Source organism: Rhinopithecus bieti, unplaced genomic scaffold (assembly GCF_001698545.2).
Source record: "Rhinopithecus bieti isolate Rb0 unplaced genomic scaffold, ASM169854v2 scaffold_56174, whole genome shotgun sequence".
NCBI classification, from domain to species: Eukaryota; Metazoa; Chordata; class Mammalia; order Primates; family Cercopithecidae; genus Rhinopithecus; species Rhinopithecus bieti.
Genome location: NW_016824749.1, coordinates 1,708,746 through 1,730,137, shown reverse-complemented (window position 1 = coordinate 1,730,137; position 21,392 = coordinate 1,708,746). Strand labels below are relative to the sequence as shown.

At 44.0% G+C, this 21,392-nt stretch overlaps 1 protein-coding gene across 1 annotated transcript; it reads right to left on the bottom strand.

Annotated features, from left to right (window-relative positions):
- Nucleotides 1–1,840: 1,840 nt before the first annotated feature.
- Nucleotides 1,841–19,462, bottom strand: TRIML2 (tripartite motif family like 2). The gene is made up of 8 exons (XM_017862533.1): nucleotides 19,431–19,462; nucleotides 15,143–15,542; nucleotides 14,803–14,898; nucleotides 11,350–11,544; nucleotides 9,627–9,767; nucleotides 7,908–7,930; nucleotides 7,645–7,745; nucleotides 1,841–2,549 (listed from the first exon to the last, which is right to left on the bottom strand). The coding sequence occupies exons 2-8, from the start codon at nucleotides 15,326–15,328 to the stop codon at nucleotides 1,981–1,983; spliced, it is 1,311 nt and encodes a 436-aa protein (XP_017718022.1). The 5' UTR covers nucleotides 15,329–15,542; nucleotides 19,431–19,462; the 3' UTR covers nucleotides 1,841–1,980.
- Nucleotides 19,463–21,392: the final 1,930 nt, after the last annotated feature.

Genomic DNA, 21,392 nt, shown 5'->3' with positions numbered 1-21,392 from the left:
TCAAGTGATTCCCCTGCTTCAGCCTCCTGAGTAGCTCAGACTACAGGTGCACACCACTACGCCTGGTTAATTTTTTATATTTTAGTAAAGACGGGGTTTCACCATGTTGGCCAGGATGGTCTCGATCTCCTGACCTTGCGATCCACCCGCCTCGGCCTCCCAGAGTGCTGGGATTACAGGTGTGAGCCACCGTGCCTGGCCTGCTCTGAATTCTCCGTCGCAATGTTTCAAATAATTATCTCACTTTCGGCTCACTTATCTAACCTGATGCTGACTTTTCCAATCAGAGCCACTTCCCCCAATTCTTCATGTGATTCAGCATAAAGACACACTGTGACTTTTCCAAGGGTATATCTTTACCAGAATATACTTATTCACATCTTTTAAAAGCACATTTTGAGAATTCGAAATGGTCAAAAATGTTGCCCCAAAAGACAGACAAGTAAGATCCTACATCTTCCTTGACTCCCATGAGTCAATAGAGGCAATTTTCTGACATTTGCCTTTTGTTCCTTCCTCCTCTGCCCGTCCTAAAGAACTTGGCCTCCACGAGCCAGAGCCTACCTACAGAGGTCAGTGTAACTGATATGCTGCTTCAGTTTTCTGTGGGAACTGACCTGCATTTTTAGAACATCTGAGTAAAACCGAACCACCGTTCCACCTAGTCATGCTCATTACCACAGATCCCTGTGTGATAGGAGTCAAGGCAGAGCTTGCTTTTTGATCCAGTGATGGTCTGGATTTAATTCCTTCTCCTTGTTACTAGATACATAACAGCTAAATAACATTAGAAAAAACAAATCAGCTGTCTGAGCATCGGTTTCCACATATGAGTCATAACATTAATGCACACTCATAGGTTGTTAAAAATATTAAAGGAGATAAAGTATAATAAAACTTAAACATGAAAGTCCCTATGTAGATACTTACTTTCTCAGCATTGTACAGCCATCCCTGAGCAAGGATGTAAGGAAAAGCATTTGCCAGGAGATCACCAAATAGAGAAACAGGGTGAACACCAGGCATCATTGATATTACTTACCTGATTACCTATTGGGCTTCTTCTAATAAATCAAATTGTTCTTATCAGAAAGAGGTAGGCCAGGCGCGGTAGCTCACACCTGTAATTCAAGCACTTTGGGAGGCCAAGGCAGGTGGGATCACTTGAGGTCAGGAGTTCAAGACCATCTTGGCCAACACGTTGAAACCCCGCTTCTACTAAAAATACAAAAATTAGCCAGGCGTGGTGGTGGGCACCTGTAACCCCAGCTACTTGGGAGGCTAAGGCAGGAGAACTGCTTGAACCCGGGAGGTTGTGGTGAGCCGAGATCAAGCCACTGCACTCCAGCCTGGGCGACAAGAGCGCAATTCCGTCTCAAAATAAAAAGAAAAATAAAATTTTAAAATACTCACATTTTCCACAACTTCTCCTTCTTATCCACATAAAATATCTGTATAAATTAAGTTATTATTCTCTATTTGGAATAAAAAAATTTCGAAAGTCCTGATACTCACTGTCAGTAATGGGATGTCTCTGGTCCTCATGGTGGCTTACATCTAAAGTCCTGCTTTCATTCCTGATCATACCTGATTCTGCAAATGTTTTCTGAAATATATCGAGTTCCTAACCTAGTTCTAAGGACCCCAGACTATATTTCTTCTCTAATTCCCCAACCCGACGATGCATATGCATTTTTCTCATTAGTGTAGGATTTCCCTGTTATTATCATTCTGATTCAAGCTAAGTGCAACCTCTTCCACTACACACACTTGCGTTGACAGTTACACAAATGCAAAGGCTCCGCATATTAAATCAGGCTCCAACTCCTGGAACGCTTTTTATTGGGTTAGTTTACAAAAATTATTTCAATGTCTTGTTCTCCAACTTTCTGATCTCTTGTGGTCTTGGATTTTGCACACAGAAGATGAAGGGCTAACAGTAGATTAAGGGCTAACAGTAGATTAAGGGCTAACAGTAGATTAAGGGCTAACAGCAGCATCACAAGGACCGTATTGTGGGGAGATGGTGAGGGAGTCTGGACTTGTGTCTCCGTTTGGGATACAGAGGGAAAACACAGGCCTGAGAGCTCCCTGGAAGGCGCAATGGGAGAAACTGTAAATGAGGGACGTCTCGGTCACATTGTAGAATGATATCTGCCCGTGTTCGTAGTCAAGGAAAACCCCAACTGTGTCCAACTTCTTTTTCAGGAAGAGCCTTTTCAGAGGGGGGAAGACCCAGAGGGTCCACTCTGTCTCCATCACCGACCCTGTGAGCAAGACTTTCTCTCCGGAAGCTCTGGCCGTGCTGCCCTTCGTGTCTGCAGAGCTGTGGTATATGCCCACTTGCCACCTGGTTGCCTTTTCCACGTCCACCTCCCAGTAGTGCCTCCCTGAGGTGAAGCTCTCCACAGCCAGCACCGTGGCACTGAAGTCCAATCTTCCTGGGTTGCCAGCCCCATCCTGCTGCCCATGCCTCAATTTCACAGTTCTCAGGTCCTCAGATAAGGCCAGGCAGGGATGAGCTGTTTCAGGATCCAACGTTAAATGTCCTGCCAGGAGAGAAAACCCTCGTTAATGCAGGAGTTCACCAACGCCAATGCCAGAGACGTGATTTCTAACATGCCTGGGCTTCCCACTAAGTGGGCACAAGCCCCAGGCCCAGACACGGGAGAGGCAATTTGGGAGGGTCCAGAAAAAGGAACCTCTAAACTTTACTTCAATCTGGACCTCGTGGAGGAAAAAGTCCATAAGATAAGGAAAGGGACACAGTCTGCCTGAGCAGGAAGAATAAAACAAAGGTGAATGGGCTAAGGAAGGTTTAGTAACACCGTCACCCGGCCAGGCGCGGTGGCTTACAAGGTCAGGGGTTCAAGACCAGCCTGGCCAAGAGGTAAAACCCCGTCTCTATTTAAAAAATACAAAAATTAGCCAGGTGTGGTGGCGGACGCCTATAATCCCAGCTACTCGGGAGGCTGAGGTAGAAAATTGCTTGAACCCGGGAAGCGGAGGTTGCAGTGAGCTGAGATCGCACCACTGCAGTCCAGCCTGGGCGAGAGAGCAAGACTCCATGTCAAAACAAACAACAAAAAAACACCTTCACCGCAGAGGCTGTCAAACTGTCCTGGTGCCAAGTTCTACCCAGCTATCACTTGGGACCCAACCCTGGTCTTCTACAGATCTCCAAGCCTGGAGCGGACAGAGGAGTAAGCTAGCAGCAACTCATTCATGGCCCTCCCGATGACGTACTCTACACATCTTAAATATCTCCACAGGGTAACATAGAGGCCTGGAAATTGCTGACAACAGGCCCTGGACATCAGGCAGTACATCAGAGAATTCATCAGTGGAGGACAGAACACCTGTGAGGACCCTCCAGAAACTCACGCTGAGAACAGGCAGGCTGAATGAATTCCTCATACCTGCACAAATACACCTTCTTCCTGTCTCTGTTCCTCTTTCTGCCCAACCTCTAACTATTGGGACCTTTCACAGGGCTTGCTCCTGGGACTCCTTTCAAGTAGTAGATTCTCCTTCGCCACCTCCAGGTAACTGTGCTTCAGTTTCAAAGACCTTCCCTGTGTTTATGACTCACTCTATAAACAGCAAAATACCAGTTGGAAAAAACACAGGAATTTCAGACATAATATACCCAAAATGGAACTGCAAGGCCAGCCCTCTGCAGTCTCCACTAAGGGAGTTCACAGCTCCCTTACTGCTTCAGCTGTCCAAGCCATAAACCTGGAAAGCCTTTATTTCCTACTTTCTGTAACGAGGAATCCAACTTAATTTCTATTATTTGATTGCAGTAAATTTAATTAACTTAAATCTCTGAATTTGAAGGCCAATTCACATTATTAGGGTGGTCTCAAAAGCTACATGTCTTGAATTTTAAATAAATTGTCTGAGACTCTCAGTATTTCCAGGAGACTGGCAGAAACAAATGCAAATTATCTTTGGAAAAATGCACAGCTGTGGCCGGGCACAGTGGCTCACGCTTGTAATCCCAGCACTTCAGGAGGCTGAGGCGGACGGATCACTTGAGGCCAGGACTTCGAGACTAGTCTGGTGAAACCCCATCTCTATTAAATTACAAAAATTAGCCGGACCTGGTGGCAGCCTGTAATTCCAGCTACTCAGGAGGGTGAGGCAGGAGCATCGTTTGAATCTGGGAGGCAGAAGTTGCAGTGAGCCGAGATCGTGCCACTGCACTCCAGCCTGGGCAACAGAGCGAGACTCATCTCAAAAACAACAACAACAAGAAAAGGTTGAAGAAGAAAAACCAGGAACATCTCAAGAGAAAAGAACTTGATAAATTCAACATTGATTCATGATAAAAATTCTTAGTAAACCAGAAATAAAGGGGGGCATCCTCAATTTGATGAAAGGCAGTCATAAAACCTATAGCCAGGCGCGGTGGCTCACGCCTGTATTCCCAGTACTTTGGGAGCCCGAGGCAGGCAGATCACGAGGTTGGGAGTTTGAGACCAGCCTGACCAATGGAGTGAAACCCCGTCTCTACTAAAAATACAAAAATTAGCTGAGTGTCGTGGCACGCGCCTATAGTCCCAGCTACTCGGGAGGCCGAGGCAGGAGAATCGTTTGAATCTGGGAGGAGGTTGCAGTGAGCCGAGACTTCACCATTGCACTCCAACCTGGGTGACAGAGCCAGACACCATCTCAAAAAAAAAAAAACAAAACAAAATACAAAACAACAAAAAGCCCTATAGCTGTATCAGAATTTACAGTAAAGACTTAATGTCTTCTTTCTTCCTAAGATCAAGAATAAGCAAGTGTCCGCTCTCACCACTTCTATTCAACACACTGCAGGTCTGAGCCAGTAGAATACGGCAAGGAAAATACAGAAAAGGCTTGCAGACTGGAAAGGCAGAAATAAACCATCCATACTCACATACTGTAGAAAATCCCGAAGGATCTATTTACAGAAATCCACTGTCTAATGAGTGAGTTTTGCATAGTAATAGGGTACAAATGTCAATATATATAAAACAATTCCATTTCTATATACTTGTAATGAACTAGAAATGAATGAAATGTCCATTAGAAATTGATATTTTAAAATACCGTTTACAGTGGCACTAAAAAACATAAAATACTTAGGGATACATCTCCAAATACATATAACATTTGTATGCTGAAAGTGACAAAACACTAATGTGAGAAATCTAAGACCTAAATAAATGGAGATATTTTGTATTCCTGGACTGTAAGCACTAAATATTGTCAAGATGTCAATTCTTCCCGAATTGGTCTACGGATTCAATGTAATATCAATAAAAATCCCAGCGGTCCATTCTGAAGAAGCCAACAAGCTGATTTCAAAATTTATGTGGAAAAGCAAACAACCTACAGTAGCCAAAACTATTCCGAAAAAGAATACATTTGGAGAATGCACAGTACCTGCTTCCAAGACTTCCTACAGAGTTATCATTCAAGCCAATGTGCTATTGGCAAAGGGATAGTCAACCATCAATAGATCTCTTAGAGTCACAAATAGACCTGGGTCACATGGATACAGTCAACCATCAATAGACCTCTTAAGAGTCACAAATAGACCTGGTCACATGGATAGTCAACCACCAATAGACCTCTTAGAGTCACAAATAGACCTGATCACATGGATAAAGTCAACCATCAATAGACCTCTTAGAGTCACAAATACATCTGGTCACATATACCAGTTGATTTTCAACAAAGGGGCCAAGTAAATTGAATGGACAAGGGTAGTGTTTTTAACAAATGAAACTGGAACAAATGGATACACATGTGACAAAAAATAAAAATAAAAGGTGGGGGGAGGAGAGGGTTTGCACCATTCTGTGAACTGTATACAGATATTAACTCTCGATGGTTCATAGGCCACAATGTAAAACCTAAAACTGTAAAACCTAAAGCCATAAAACTTTTAGAAGGAAATCTTTGTTGGCTTTGGCAAAATTTCTCAAATAAGACACAAAAAGCACAAATCATAAAAGAAAAAAATTGATAAATTGAACTTCATCAAAATGCAAAACCTCTACACTTCAAAAGACAGTATTAGGAAAATGAGAATATAAACCAAACTGGTAGGAAATATTTGCAAAACATATCTGACAAATGACTGCTAAACAGAATATATAAAGAAATTATAAAACTCAAGAAACATACAACCCAATTTTAAAAAGGGGTTTGTACATGTATTTCACCAAAGTAGAGAGAGAGGGAAAATAAACACATGAAAATATGCTCAACATCATTAGTCATTCTGGAAATGCAAATTAAAATGAGATACCACTACACATCTATTGGGTTGGATGTAGTAAAACAAACTGACAATACCAAATGCTGATGAGAATATAGAGTAACTGAATCTTGCACATTATTGGTGGGAAGGCAAAATGGCACAGGTAGTTTGGAAAACAAGTTTGACAATCTCACCCTTAGATAGTCAATCAAGAACTGTGAAGCTATGCCCACAGAAAAACCTGCATGCTAATATTTATAGCACAGAGCTGGAAACAACCCATGTCCATAGAATTGCAAAAGGATAAATAAATTATAGTATATTTCTACAATGGGATCTTAACAATGAAAATAAGCAAACTACTGATACATGAAGCAATCTGGACATTCTGTATCTCAACTGCAGTCTGCTGTCAGCCTCGGAAGGCCACCCACTGGAGGATTCCATCAATAGGACGTTCTGGAAAAGGCAAAGCGATAAGGAAAGGAGATACAAACCCTTTGTTATACGTGCTGAATTTCTCCCCCTAGAAGTTTACATTTTTCGGCAGTGGAATCTGCCTGCAATCATGTTTCATGGCTGGGAAACTGGTAAAGAATCTGCAGCCAGGCATAGTGGCTCATGCCTGTAATCCCAGCACTTTGGGAGCCCAAGGCATGAAGATCACCTGAGATCAGGAGTTCGAGACCAGCCTGACCAGCATGGTAAAATCTCGTCTCTACTATAAATACAAAAAACTAGTCGGGTGTGGTGGTGCATGCCTGTAATTCCAGCTACTCAGGAGTCCAAGGCAGGAGAATCGCTTGAACCCAGGAAGGGGAGGTTGCAGTGAGCCAAGATCGTACCACTGCACTCTAGCCTGGGCAAAGTGAAACTCCGTCTCCAAAAAAATAAATAAATAAAAAAGAATTTGCATGGGAAAAGCTTTCATATAAGATCATACAGTTATTTTCTTGATCGATATCTAATATGTACAACATATTAAGCTCTCCAGTCTCCTAAAATTTTTATTTATTTAAGATAGAGTCTCGTTCTGTTGCCCAGGCTGGAGTACAGTGGTGTGATCTCAGCTCACTGCGACCTCCGCCTCCCGGGTTCAGGCAATTCTCCTGCCTCAGCCACTCGAGGAGCTGGAACTGCAGGCGTGCACCACCACAACTGGCTAATTTTTGTGTTTTTTGTAGAGATGGGACTTCACCATGTTAGTTAGGCTGGTCTCAAACTCCTGGCCTCAAGCAAACTGCCCGCCTTGGCTTCCCAAAGTACTGGGATTACAGGAGTGACCCACTATGCTGGCCTAAAATTTTTAAATTACTGGAATTTGTTTCCATTTATGGCAGGAAGGTCACCCGATTCTCAAATACAGAACAGAGCCATGTGAGCGTTCACATGTGTCAACTTACTCTGGAGTACTCTGAACATGCTGCTGAATCCTCTTATGTGGCATAAACTCAAGTCTGTGATATGAGCGGGCTCTAGACGCTCAAGCAGCAGTGACCTGCTCCTGAAGGGAAAGGACAGCCTCAGTCATCTGCACAGACCACAGACCCCTTGGTCTAGTAGATGGATCCCATTACATCCTACCAGCAAATGCACTCTCCTTATCCCAATCAACATCTTATTGGACTCTGGTTCTGACCCAATTGTATCCAAAATGAAAACTCACCTTTCTAAAGAGTACTTTGCATTCTAAGGGAAAGAAAAGAGACCAGGTTACTACTGGGTTTTTGAGCCGTCTTTTGCAATCTGTGCCCAGGAAAATATCCCCTACAATAACCTCAATTTCCATGTCATGTCTTCAGCCTCATAATGCTAGTTATCAGATGAACAAATTCTAACATGGAAACAGAAAAAGTCAGAAAAATGCATGAAATCATGTTGTTGCATCCCCAAGGGAAATGTTTTCTATCTTTCACCCCAGTCATCTTATTCAGAGCCATCATTTCTCAGTCTTCAGAACACGAGCATCTATCTGCTTTCCATGCAGGGGGTGGCCAGAGTTGAGCAGGTCAAGGGGCTGCTGGCTGGGAGGGCAGTGGGAGGCAGGCAGAGCCACACCTGCCTGCATGCTCAAGGACTGAACTGATTCCTAAGGATTGACCTGCAGACGCTTTCCAGATGAGCGCATTCACTTGCAATTATAAGCCTAGCAGAGGGATATGTACAGTCTTAAAAAGACAGTAAGGCCGGGCGCAGTGGCTCACGCCTGTGATCCCAGCACTTTGGGAGGCCCAGGCAGGTGGATCACCTGAGGTCAGGAGTTTGAGACCAGCCTGACCAGAATGGTGAAACTCCATCTCTACTAAAAATACAAAAATCAGCTGGGTGTGGTGGTGGGCGCCTGTAATCCCAACCACTCAGGAGGCTGAGGCAGGAGAACCGCTAGAACCCGGGAGGCAGAGATTGCAGTGAGCCAAGATCACTCCACTGCACTCCAGCCTGGGCAATAGAGCGAGACTCCATCTAAAAAAAAAAAAGATAACCCACTTTCTGAAAAGGAAATGTATGTTACTGTACAAAATTCAAAATATGCAAATACTTACCACAGACTGAGTAGCTTCTTCACAACAGAAATTCATTTCTTGCAGTTCTGGAGGCTGGGAATTTCCAGATCAAGGCACCGGCAGATTCAGTGTCTGGTGAGGGCTCCAGCCCTCCTAGGTAGCCTCCATCTCCAGCCTCATAAGCTGAAGGGGCAAGGTCTTCCTCCGCCTCTTTTATAAGGGCCCTAATCCTTTTCACAGCGGCTCTGCCCCCAAGCCCCACTCACTACCCAAAGGCCCCACCTCCCAGTACCATCACCTTGGGGAAAAGGATGTCAACATAAATATTTTGGAGGGACACAAACATTCAGACCATAGCAGATAATCTCACCCTTGTTTCAAGATTATCGCCGATGACTATATATTTATATTTTTTTGCCAGAAAGTCTGTGGATGTTAGCAAGCACACATGTATATGTGTGTGTATATACTTATTATCGAAAGATCAAACAAAAAGCGGTCTGCATCTTTCTTTTTCACTCGAGTGCTTGAAGATACTCTTTTAGTGCCTATAGAGCTGTTTTATTCTTTATGATTACAGAATATTTCATTGTATGGATGTATCATAATTTGACGAATCAGTTATTAACCACACTGTGCCACGTTTCAATCCAAACTTACTGCTTTAAGGTGAGAATTAATCTCATGATACAGCTCCACTGTCCCACAAAGCTATGACCGTTCCTGATGCTTTTGGCAGCTGAAGCATAGTCGTGCAGTCTTCTTTTGTAGTTGAAGATCATTGGATATTGTGTTCTGGCGGCAACCCCTAATGAGTACTGTCCACTCCTCATTTCTCAAATACTGGAATGAATTTTATTTTCTTTTCCCCAGCATCTTACCTTGAGCAATGCTAAGGCGCCTTCCCCACACTTCTTCTCAAGCTCCGTGGTGAGCTTTTGGAGGCTGCAGATCTGTTCAGAAACCCTGGCTTCATTCTCTTTCAGTTTCTTCATGTTCTCTCTCCCCACATGGCTCAGTCTCTGCAGAAGCATCTCTTTGTTACTATTTTTTTTTTCTTTGTTACTATTTAACAACCTCAAGTTCAGGAACAAGAGTTCAGTAACTTCTCCTATTGATTAATTCAACCATGTCTTTAAAAACCTGCTTTTTGGCTGGGCGTGGTGGCTCACGCCTGTAATCCCAGCACTTTAGGTGGCCAAGGCTGGCAGATCATGAGGTCAGGTGTTCGAGACCAGCCTGGCCAACATGGTGAAACTTGGTCTCCACTAAAAGTACAAAACTCAGCCAGGGGTGGTGGCGGCGCCTGTAGTCCCAGCTACTCAAGAGGCTGAGGCAGGAGAATTGCTTGAACCCGGGAGGCAGAGGTTGCAGGGAGCCAAGATGGTGCCACTGCACTCCAGCCTGAGCAACAGAGCAAGACTCTGTCTCAAAGAAAGAAAACAAAACAAAACAAAACAAACCAAACCTGCTTTTCTGCCTGCTACCCCAGGAATAGACATAATTAGGCAAGACCATGATATTGTTGAAGCAGGAGTCCTCTCAAGAGACAGCTGATTCTTTGACCCCATTATGTATGTTTAAGCTGACACAGATGTGGGTACATGCAGCCCTTACTCAAATTAACATGTACCTAAAACATTTCATGTTTTTTCTGTGGCTGTTCAGAAGGTTCCCTATTTTTTCATTAACTTGAAATCAATTAAAATTAAGTTATATAGATTAATAAGAAATACACAATTATGTACTGATATCGGTTTTCTTTTTATCCTTCCAAGTATACTTCACATAGGTAGTCACATAAGCAACGTAAGTATGTTATTTAGGGGGAACGAACATAAACATAAGTGATAGTTTATTATATTTGATTACTAATCTGACAACTTACTTTTTCCTTGGAGAACATTCCTTATTCATACACACAGAGCTGTGACACCATCTTAACAGGCTGAAGAGCATTCTTCCGTGTATGTACGGAGCACATTTTGTGAGTCTTCTATTGATAAATACAGGGTGTTTCTAACCTCTTGCTATGAATAAATGTTATAATTGTAATATCTCCTACTCATCAACTGCTTAACATGAAGCAAGACACTGTTTAACAAGCTTAGCAGATTACCTCACTCAAATCTCACAATAATTTTATAAATGAGGGGCCATTGTTATGTGCAGTTTACAGCTAAAGGAACCAAGTCAAAAGTTAAGCAGCACGTCGTAGGCCACCCAGGAGCCAGGAAACAGCTGACTCAGATAGGAACTCCATTCATCTGGCTTCGAAGGAGAATTCTAAACCACGGCTCGGAACTGAAACTCAGTGTCAGTGTTGCCTCATCCAGGTATCTTTTTCTATGTGTGTCAGCATATTTGAAGTGTAATACAGTAATGTGTGTACAAATATATTTATAGGTATATTGTGCTGTATTTATGTCTTTTTATATGCATGTGAAGATAAATTCACAGAAATAGAGTTGCCAGGTAGGTATGTAATTCATTTAATACATGTGTGGTTGTCACTGGATATGTTACTCTGGAACTGACATAATGCTCAGCTCTTCTTTTGCTCATTTCTCAAATATTAAGAGGATGTTGTTTTCAACATCTCACCTGCAGCATTTCCTGGAACATCTCCTCTAGCTCTGTGGCAAGCTTGATCACTTGATTCAGAAGGCCTTCTCTCAAGTTCAAATCAGACACACATTCTCGCTCTCTCTGGAGATTCAGCTCGCACTCTTCATTCAGCAACCGGAGTCTCATACTATATTCAGACTCAATCATCCTTCTAAAATTTTGTTCCTCTTCCTTCCTCATATAGACATGATAGGCTTCAGGTTAAACATGATTAACACCACACACACACATTATAATAGTTATATATATGTATCTTACGTTGACCACAATATGTTCTTTCCATCTCTAACCCCAATATAAAGACAAGGAAGGCTGAGCGCAGTGGCTCACGCCTGTCATTCCAACACTTTGGGAGGCCAAGGTGGGCAGATCACAAGGTCAGGAGATCGAGACCATCCTGGCCAATGTGGTGAAACCCCGTCTCTACTAAAAATACAAAAATTAGCTGGGCGTGGTGGCACATGCCTGTAATCCCAGCTACTTGGGAGGCTGAGGCAGGAGAATCGGTTGAACCCGGGAGGCGGAGGTTGTAGTAAGCCGAGATTGCACCACTGCACTCCAGCCTGGCAACAGAGCTAGACTCTGTCTCAAAAAAAAAAAAAAAAAAAAAAAAAAAAAAGACAAGGAAATATAAAGTACAGAAGGAATAAACCCAAAGGACACATGGAATTTGAGTCAACATCAGCCAAGACATCAACACAATTTTACAACATAAAATGCAGACGGAGAAATGTTCATCAATAAGGAAAAACGAAGGAAGCTACAGCCTCTGTCAACACAGAGGAGGAGACCGGGACGCTGGAAAAGGGCCAATGGGATTTGCTGATGCTTGGGTAAGAGGTGTGGGAAAAAAAGAAGTCATGGACACCAAAAATTTTAGGCTAAGCAACTGGAAGAATGGAATTATCAAAATATATAGAGAGAATCTATGGAAGGGCTGGATTCCAGAAGTGAGGAGTCTGCATTAGTTAGGGATGTGATGAATTTGCTTAGTCAATTAGACATCCAAGTAAAGATAGTAAGTAGGAAATTGGACATGAAGTCTATTACCTTTTGGAAGTCTGGGCTAGGGATATATATTTGGGAGTAGTCATCTTAGAGATGCTTAAATAGCATCTCTATTAAGCTATTTAAGATTCAGTGAAATCGTCCAGGCGCTCACGTCTGTAATCCCAGCACTTTTGGGAGGCTGGGGCAGGTGGATCATGAGGTCAGCAGCTCGAGACCAGCCTGACCAATATGGTGAAACCCCGTGTCTACTAAAAATACAAAAATTAGCCGGGCATGATGATGGGCACCTATAATGTCAGCTACTTGGGAGACTAAGGCAGGAGAATCGCTTGAACCCGGGAGGCGGAGGTTGCAGTGAGATCGAGCCACTGATCTTTAGCCTGGGCAACAAGAGCAAAACTCCGTCTCAAAAAAAAAAAAAGATTCAATGAAATCAAGATTTATCAAGAACCTGACCACTTCTCATCACCTCTTTACCTGTCCCCCAGCTCACCATCATCTCTCCCTAATTATTGCAAGTCCCTTTACACGTCTCTCCACCTCTGCTTTTACTATCTCAATGTCTATTTTCATTTGGCAGCTAGCATGTTTCTATGAAAACGGAAGTTAAACCGTGTCAGTCTTCTGGGCGAAACCTTCCAGGGGTTTTGAACCTTGTATTTCATTGAAGGCTAGCCACCCTGAATGACTGACCATCTGCTTCTGATCTCATCACCTACAGCTCCCATGTCCTTACACAGCTCCAGCCAGGACATGGCAGCCTCCAGGCCTTCCCTCTGCGTAGAATATTCCTCCCCAAGACAACTGCATGGCTCAATCCCTCACCTCCTTCAGTGCCACCTTCTGAATAACAAGGTTCTGATCACTTTATTTGAAAGCTAACTACACTGCTTTCTTTCTCACTTAAAAAATTTTTTTAAAACATTTCCCATGTAACATATTATACATTAGGCTGGGCACAGTGGCTCAAGCCTGTAATCCCAGCACTTTGGGAGGCCACCAGGACGGATCACGAGGTCAGGAGATTAAGACCATCCTGCCGCTAAACACAAAAGGTGAAACCCCATCTCTACTAAAAAAAATACAAAAACTAGCCTGGGGCGTCTATGGTGGTGCGTGCTGTAGCCCAGCCTACTCGGCGAGGCTGAGGCAGAAGAATGGCGTAAACCCGGGAGGTGGAGCTTGCAGTGACTGGAGATCCAGCTACTGCACTCCAGCCCTGGCGACAGGAGCCGAGACTCCGTCCCTCCAAAAAAAAAAAAAAAAAAACATACATTAAAACTTATTTTATTTACTTTCCACTAAGAATTTACGCGTTCCACAAAAGCAGAAACTGGTTTTTTTTTTTTTTGGTGTTTCCATTGATGCGGCCCCAGCAGCTTGCACAGTCCCTGGCAAACAGTGAGATTCTCAGTATTTGCTGAACATGTGGTGCTTGAAACTTAGAAAAAAAGGGGATCAGCTGAAAATTCTTACTTAGCCAGGCAATTCTCCTCCACTATCTTCCCCAAGTAGGCATTTACTTCCTTTAAAAACTGAGGGAGAGAAAAGACCCAGAATCGGAGATACCTTGCACAGAACAGGATTAAGTATGAAGATACAGTCTGAAATTAGAAGTGGAATGTGCCTAACAGGTGGTGAACCCTCGAATCTGGAGAGTGATTCTCAAATCACTCTTTAAAGGGTTTCAGAATTTATGTGGCAACCAGAAGAACAAGAGATGCTCATTCTCCTATGTCATTGTTACGAATGGTGTCACTCATCTTTTTGATCATTGCAAATAGCATTGCAAATGCCATTTTACTCACAATATAATTTGTATTTCTCTTACCGTGAACAAAAGTTCAGATTCTTTCAATATATTTAAATATATTTACACTTTCTTTTCTGCAAACTCTTATTTCATCATTATTCAAAACTAAGTTTCTAGTCTTTTCTTACTGATTTTTTATTTTATTTTATTTTGAGATGGATTCTTGCTCTGGGGCCCAGGCTGGAGTCCAGTAGTGTGATCTCAGCTCGCTGCAGTCTCTGCCTCCCCTCCTGGTTCAAGCAATTCTCCTGCCTCAGCCTCCTGAGTAGCTGGGGTTACAGGTTCGTGCAACCACGCCCAGCTACTTTTTGTATTTTTAGTAGAGACGGAGTTTCACCATGTTGGCCAGGCTGGCCCCATCTCCTGACCTCAAGTGATTCACCCACCTCAGCCTCCCAAAGTGCTGGGATTACAGGCATGAGCCACCGTGCCCAGCCTCTTACTGACTTTAAAGAGCTTTTTATACATTAAGATATTAGCACTTTTCCTTCCTATAGATTTTACATGTTTTTCCTGCTTTGTGATTTGTCTTTTGACTTTATGATACACTATTTTCTAACAACATTACTGGTAATTTTCCCCCAAGAATCACGATAAGCACTGACCTGAATCATCCCCATTCTTTCTTGCTCATCAGTCAATATGCTTTTAGCTGCTTCAAGTTTCTCCCTCGATGTGTTCAGTATTTCCTGGAATAACTTCTAGAGAGAAAGCACAGAATTCCAGGTGAGATCATTGATTTACAACAGCTGGATTCCTAACCTTAGAGTTCAACAGCCAACAACTCTGAGTGTATATTTTCTTAGCCTTTAGGTTGAAGGTTCAATGAACTTATCTAATATTCTTTAATAAACATCAACTAAGATAATGGTTTTGGAGGAATATCTGCCCATTTCATCCGTATAGGAGTGGGCCAGAGTGTTTTGGGATTTGCCTGACTCTTACCCTGTAATTCTCAGCAGCCTCTTGTATCCCACACACCATGTGATGTTTGTGCTCCTGGGACTGGAAGCATTTGCTGCAGAGGGTGATTTGGTCAACATCACAGAACAGCTGTATCGGTTCCAGGTGTGTTTCACAACAGGCATCTTCCGTGATGTGCTGTAACTGAGGGCTGAGCCTTTTGGACATCCTGGTAGGTGTTGAAGACTGGACTGTTTGCTTCTGCTGAGATATTTCCCTGCACTCTGAATGAGAAACAATGGTGGCTTCCTTTGTTTTCTGGAGCAGGCACACACACTTGGCAACTTCAGGGTCCACAAAGATCCAAGGAAAGAGTCCACGCAGACAGAGCGGGTCGGCGCTCTGGACTCCTCAAATCCAACAAACTTCTGGCGGCTGCCTGCTTGGGGAAAAGATAGAGTTAGGCCAGTGTTCTAAGATCAGCGGGGCTCCCTCTCAGGTCTTCTGACAATCTTGAGCAATAGGCTGAAAATTAAGTACAAGGAACAGCACGCACCTATGAGTCATTTGGGGGAAAACAGTGCTCAAAAGGCAAAGTACGAAAGAAGTTCATTGATAGAATTACAGAAAAAACCCACAACTAGTTGAAAAAGTTATTAAAATACTTTCCCTTTGAGAGGCAGGGTCTTGCTCTGTCGCCCAGTCTACAGTACAGTGGGGTGACCACAGCTCACTGCAGCCTCTGGTGAACGCCCGGGCTCCCGCGGTTCTCCCACCTCAGCTTCTGGAGTAGCTGGGACTACAAGGCGGCTCAAAACACACTGCAACGGAAGGAACGGGGAAGCAAAGTGAAAACAGCTCCTCTATTTTTCGGAGACGGAGTCTCGCTCCGTCCCCCAGGCTGCAGTGCGGTGGCGCGATCTCGGCTCACTGCAAGCTCCGCCTCCCGGGTTCCCGCCATTCTCCTGCCTCAGCCTCCCGCGTGGAGGAGCTGGGACCACAGGCGCCGCCGCCACGCCCAGCTAATTTTTTTGTATTTTTAGTAGAGACGGGGTTTCACCGTGTTAGCCAGGATGGTCTCGATCTCCTGACCTCGTGATCCGCCCGCCTCCGCCTCCCAAAGTGCTGGGATTACAGGCGTGAGCCGCCGCGCCAGCCCGAAAACGGCTCTTCTAAGAAGCCATCCATTAAACAGATTTGCAAAACAGTGACACCAGGCCACTCTTCTCCATAATTTTGTTTCCGAAATAAACCTTGAGGAGTGACGTGACGCGCAGCCCGCGGTCCGGACGTGAGCGCCCTGGCGCCTTCCTCTTCGACTCCATCTTGGCGGTGGCGGCAGCCGGAACCGCGGTTCAGTCGCCAACCCGCAGTTGTCGGTTCGCGCCCCGGAGCTTCCTGCCCTGCAGGTGACCGGCCAGGAGAGGGTCTCCCGGGTGGCGGCGGCTGCGCCACTGGAGGGCCTGGCCCCGGAAGATCAATCGTGCCCCCGGCGGGCGCGCCCCTGGACCAGGGCCGGGTGGAGGCCCCGACTGCCCACCCGGGAAGCCACAGGCCGCATTCGAGGAGGCCAAGTCCGTGGTCCCCGGGCCCGCGCTGGGAAAGCGACAGGTCAGACTCTTACCAAGGTGGCCGCACGGGAAGAAGACAGGCCGGGCTGAGCCGCGGATGCCCTACAACCGGCGTTTGTCAACGGTGTGCCCGTCTTTGGCAAGAAGAAGGCCCCCAATGCCCTTCTTCCTAAGTCCTCTGTAATTCTGACTTTTTCTAATAAAAAAGCCACTTAGCTCGAAATTTTTTTTTTTCAGAAAAGGTTTTGTTTTATTATTTATTTATGAGACAGAATCTCACTCTCGCCCAGGCTGGAGTGCAGTGGTGTGATCTCGGCTCACTGCAACCTCCACCTCCCGGGTTCAAGCGATTCTCCTGCCTCAGCCTCCCGAGTAGCTGGGACTACAGGCGCCCGCCACCACGCCCGGCTGATTTTTTGTATTTTTAGTAAGAGACGGGGTATCACTGTGTTGGCCACACTGGTCTCGAACTCCCAACCTCAGGTGATCCGCCCGCCTACGCCTCCCAAAATGCTGGGATTACAGGTGAGCCACCGTGCTTGGCTTGTTTTGTATTACTTTAAATGAATAATTATAAAATGCAGTTTTAAATTTCTAATACAGTAAACATAGACACTAACGATCATAAACAAAAGCTTATTAGGACTTTCGTCAATAATGAGTGCAAAGGAGTAGTGATTCCAAAAAGTTGAGAATCTTGGCCTGAAAAGGCATATTCCCCACAAATGGGACTGTGAATGAATGCATCCATAATTTTGACATGTTTTGTCTGTTTCCCAAGCACAAAAGTTGTACAATTTTGCACTCCAAGCAACAAATTAAAAAGATGTTAAACTTTTGGATCACTGCCCACTGGCTGGGTGAGAAATAGTATATTCATATATTTTCAACTTCCATCTGTTCTTTTTTTTTTTTTTTGAGACGGAGTCTCGCTCTCGCCCGGGCTGGGGTGCCGTGGCCAGATCTCAGCTCACTGCAAGCTCTGCCTCCCGGGTTTACGCCATTCTCCTGCCTCAGCCTCCTGAGTAGCTGGGAATACAGGCGCCCGCCACCTCGCCCGGCTAGTTTCTTGTATTTTCAGTAGAGACGGGGTTTCACCGTGTTAGCCAGGATGGTCTCGATCTCCTGACCTCGTGATCCGCCCGTCTCGGCCTCCCAAAGTGCTGGGATTACAGGCTTGAGCCACCGCACCCGGCCCCATCTGTTCTATTATTAATATGTCTAAGCCTTTTATTTTCATTTGCTAAGAAATCATTTTCATTTCTTTTGCTGCCAACTCTTACGTTCAAGCCTATTTCTCAGTTCATTCCATCAGGTTTGGCCTTTTTGGGGGGAGGGATCAATTTTAAGAGATAGTTATAGATTCAAGTTCCTGTATATTATATGAGTTGCAAATACTTTCTCCTTACTTGTCTTTGAATATGCTTTCATCCTTTGTTCCGCTTAGGTCTTTGAAATCCCTGCTGGTTTCCCGCATCTTAGGTCCCTGAACTTGTCCCAGATGACCACACTGAGTCACCAAACAAAGAAATTCACCAATTCAAATTTTTCCTTGAGCTCCCAGCAGCAGTTAACGTAGCTGACCACGCCCTTCTTCCTAGAATGTTCTCTCATCAGTCTGCAGCTGACATTCCTCTAATTTGACTGCTCTTGTTCTCTGTGGCCTTTTCTGGTCCCACATCCTCTGAACCTGTCAATCTTGGGGTGCTTCAAGGTTGAGTTCTGGTCTCCCAGTCCTGGTCTCTCCCTAGGTAATCTCACTCGTTTTTGAAGATTTAAGTTCCACTCTCCGATTTCAATCTCCTGCCCAATTCTCAACATATTTGCAATAGAATGTATAAGGAGCACCCAAAATTAACATATCTAAAGCCGCTCTGGATCTCAACCCAATGGCTCTCTTCCCCCAAACCCATTCCTTTAGAGCCACAGGTTAAGCCTTCCTTTCACCAACTCAACTATTGTTTTCCAAATTTATATTCTGTCCTGCCCTCCTCGCCCATCTCCAACTCCTCTCTGCTCAACCACCAGAATACTGTTTTAAAACCAAAACCAAGGGAGCAGGTTTCTGGTCACTTTCTGTGGCATTTAGAGTAAGATCCAAGTGGCTATCCCAGTCCTATAAAATCTGGCCTCCTGCCTTCAGCTGATTTCACTATAGCTTTCCCCATCACTGTCAATTCCAGTTGCCTCAGATTCATCACAGCCCTTCCCACTTCCATGACCAACAAAGCTCTTCTTTGGTATTTTCGCAATTCTGGCTGCCTCTTCTTACTTCTCTTCAGTTCTCGGCTCAAATGTCTTCCCAAGAGAGACCTTTCCATCACTATTCAATTTGAAATACCTTCCTACTACTCATCTCCTTATTTTATTTTCTTTGTAGCTAAGTGATTTTCTTTCTAGGAACACATTCACTTGTGGGTCACTCTCCATCCATAAGAAACTAAGTCCTTTAGATGTCCTGTGTCTACATCTGACATACTCCATGCACAATAAATATTTTAAAAGATATTTTATGTCAAACTAGTAAAATTGAAGGTGTAATAAGAGGGACAGAGACTAAATATTTTACAGGAACAACAAAGGAAAATTGACGAATTAAGTCCCCAGCATGTTGTCTACCCTTATTTTGTTTTTCCTAATTTTTTTTCTCCAGGCTTTTTCCCGATAACACAGATACACACACAGATTCTAAGATCAAGTTTAGAAATCTAATGAAACAATTATTAAGAAAATGATCTACAGAGGAAATCTCAACTTACTTTCTTTGTAGCAATCCTGGGTATTTCCTTTTTTTTTTTTTTTTTTTTTTTGTTTTGAGACAGGGTCTTGCTCTGTCGCCCAGGCTGGAATGCAGTGGCGCGATCTCAGCTCACCATAGCCTCGAGCCCCCAGGCTCAAGTGATTTTCCCACCTTGGCCTCCTGAGTAGCCGGGATTACAGACGCTGCACGACCACACCCGGCAAATTTTGTACTTTTGTAGAGACGGGGTTTCAGTATGTTTCCCAGGCTGGTCTTGAACTCCTGGGCTCAAGCAATCTGCCTGCCTCAGCCTCCCAAACTGCTGGTATTACAGGAATGAGTCACCACGCCCGACCAAGGCATTTCCTTTAGGGAAAAAGCTGGAACAGTGGAGACTGACGAGATTTTATCAGTTCAGTTCCTCCCTCAGCCCCGCCCTCACACCATCAGGAAGGCATCTGTGAAGTTTCTTATCATATTCACACAATTAATCTAGTACAATGCTTAACAAACGCTCATTAAGCATTAGAACCACCTGAGTTTATTAAAACTCAAGGCTCTTCACAGGGTCTCTGATTCCAAAAATCTAGGCTGGGGCCTGTAATTTCCATTTTTAATGAACTACCAGAAAATGCTTAATCGCCCTGACCTTGGTTGGATAAATATCTTGTTTTATCTCCAGTGCCCTGTGCAGTGCCTAACACCTCTAGCTCCTTAAGGTTTCGGGTTTTTTTCTTAATGAATCTGGTGTATATTGACAATTTCACAGGAAAGAAGCCTTCAAGCTAATACTCAAGAATGTGTTTGTTCCTTAGCAGAAAATAATGCCTGACCTGTTAGTTTCTAGAATGTTTGCTGGAGGAAGTGTTCATTCCGTTATCTGTGGAAAGAAAAACCAAGAGTGGGGATAACTGCCTAAGGAATCTGTCACAGATGGGAGGTCAGGGAACAAGTCCAGGTAATTCATATTTGATATTTGGCCTCACTGAGGAGGAACTCTTCACAGCTTTCTAAGTTTTATAGTTTTGTCCCCGAGGGTTTTTATTGCATCAGTCAATCAATCCCCTGCTAATCAAACCAGTGAGTTTTGTGGTTTTGTTTTGTTTTTTTAATACTGCTGACAGGATAATGAGAATTCTTCTCCTTGGCTTATCTGATCTTTCAGAGCCTGGTTCTGCCTTATGGAATCTCAAGTACACCGTTTCTCTTTTTCTTTTTTCTTTCTTTCTTTTTTAGATGGGGGTCTCACTCTGTTGCCTAGGCTGGAGTGCAGTGGCACGATCTCGGCTCACTGCAGCCTCCGCCTCCAACGTTCAAACAATTTTCTCAGCCTCCCAAATAGCTGGATTATAGGCGCACCACCACACCCGGCTAATTTGTGTATTTTTAGTGGAGACGGGGTTTCACCATGTTAGCCAGGCTGGTCCCAAACTCCTGACCTCAGTTGATCCACCCTCCTTGGTCTCCCAAAGTTCTGGCCACCACGCCCGGCCATACACCCTTTCTCTTATCTCAAATGATTACCTACACCCAATCTCTTTTCCAAAACCTAATTCCCCAGTTTTCTTCAAGTAGACCAGATTTATTCCTGTGCACCCCTCCCCTCCTCAGCCAGTCCATCCTCCTTTTCTTCTCTTATTTTTCTAATCCAATCTTCCTTTCTCTTCTAAGCCTGGGTACAGCCAACATCTATGAAGATACTCACACATACTTGTCAGATACTCTGTCATTTATTCTCACCATCCCCTGAGCTTTCATAACTCTTGAGCTTACTCATTTTGACAAGAAGACTTTGTAATCTTTGAATCAAATGGAAAATAAACATCAAGCATATTGTCAGGTTTTGAAGTCTCTTAAAGCCTGTTTTAGAGTATTAAATACTTACTAAATACTTAAATACTTATTAAAGCCTGTTTTACTATTAAACAAATATTTATTAAATTATTAATTCTAGAAGAGTCAATATTTTAAGATAATTCTA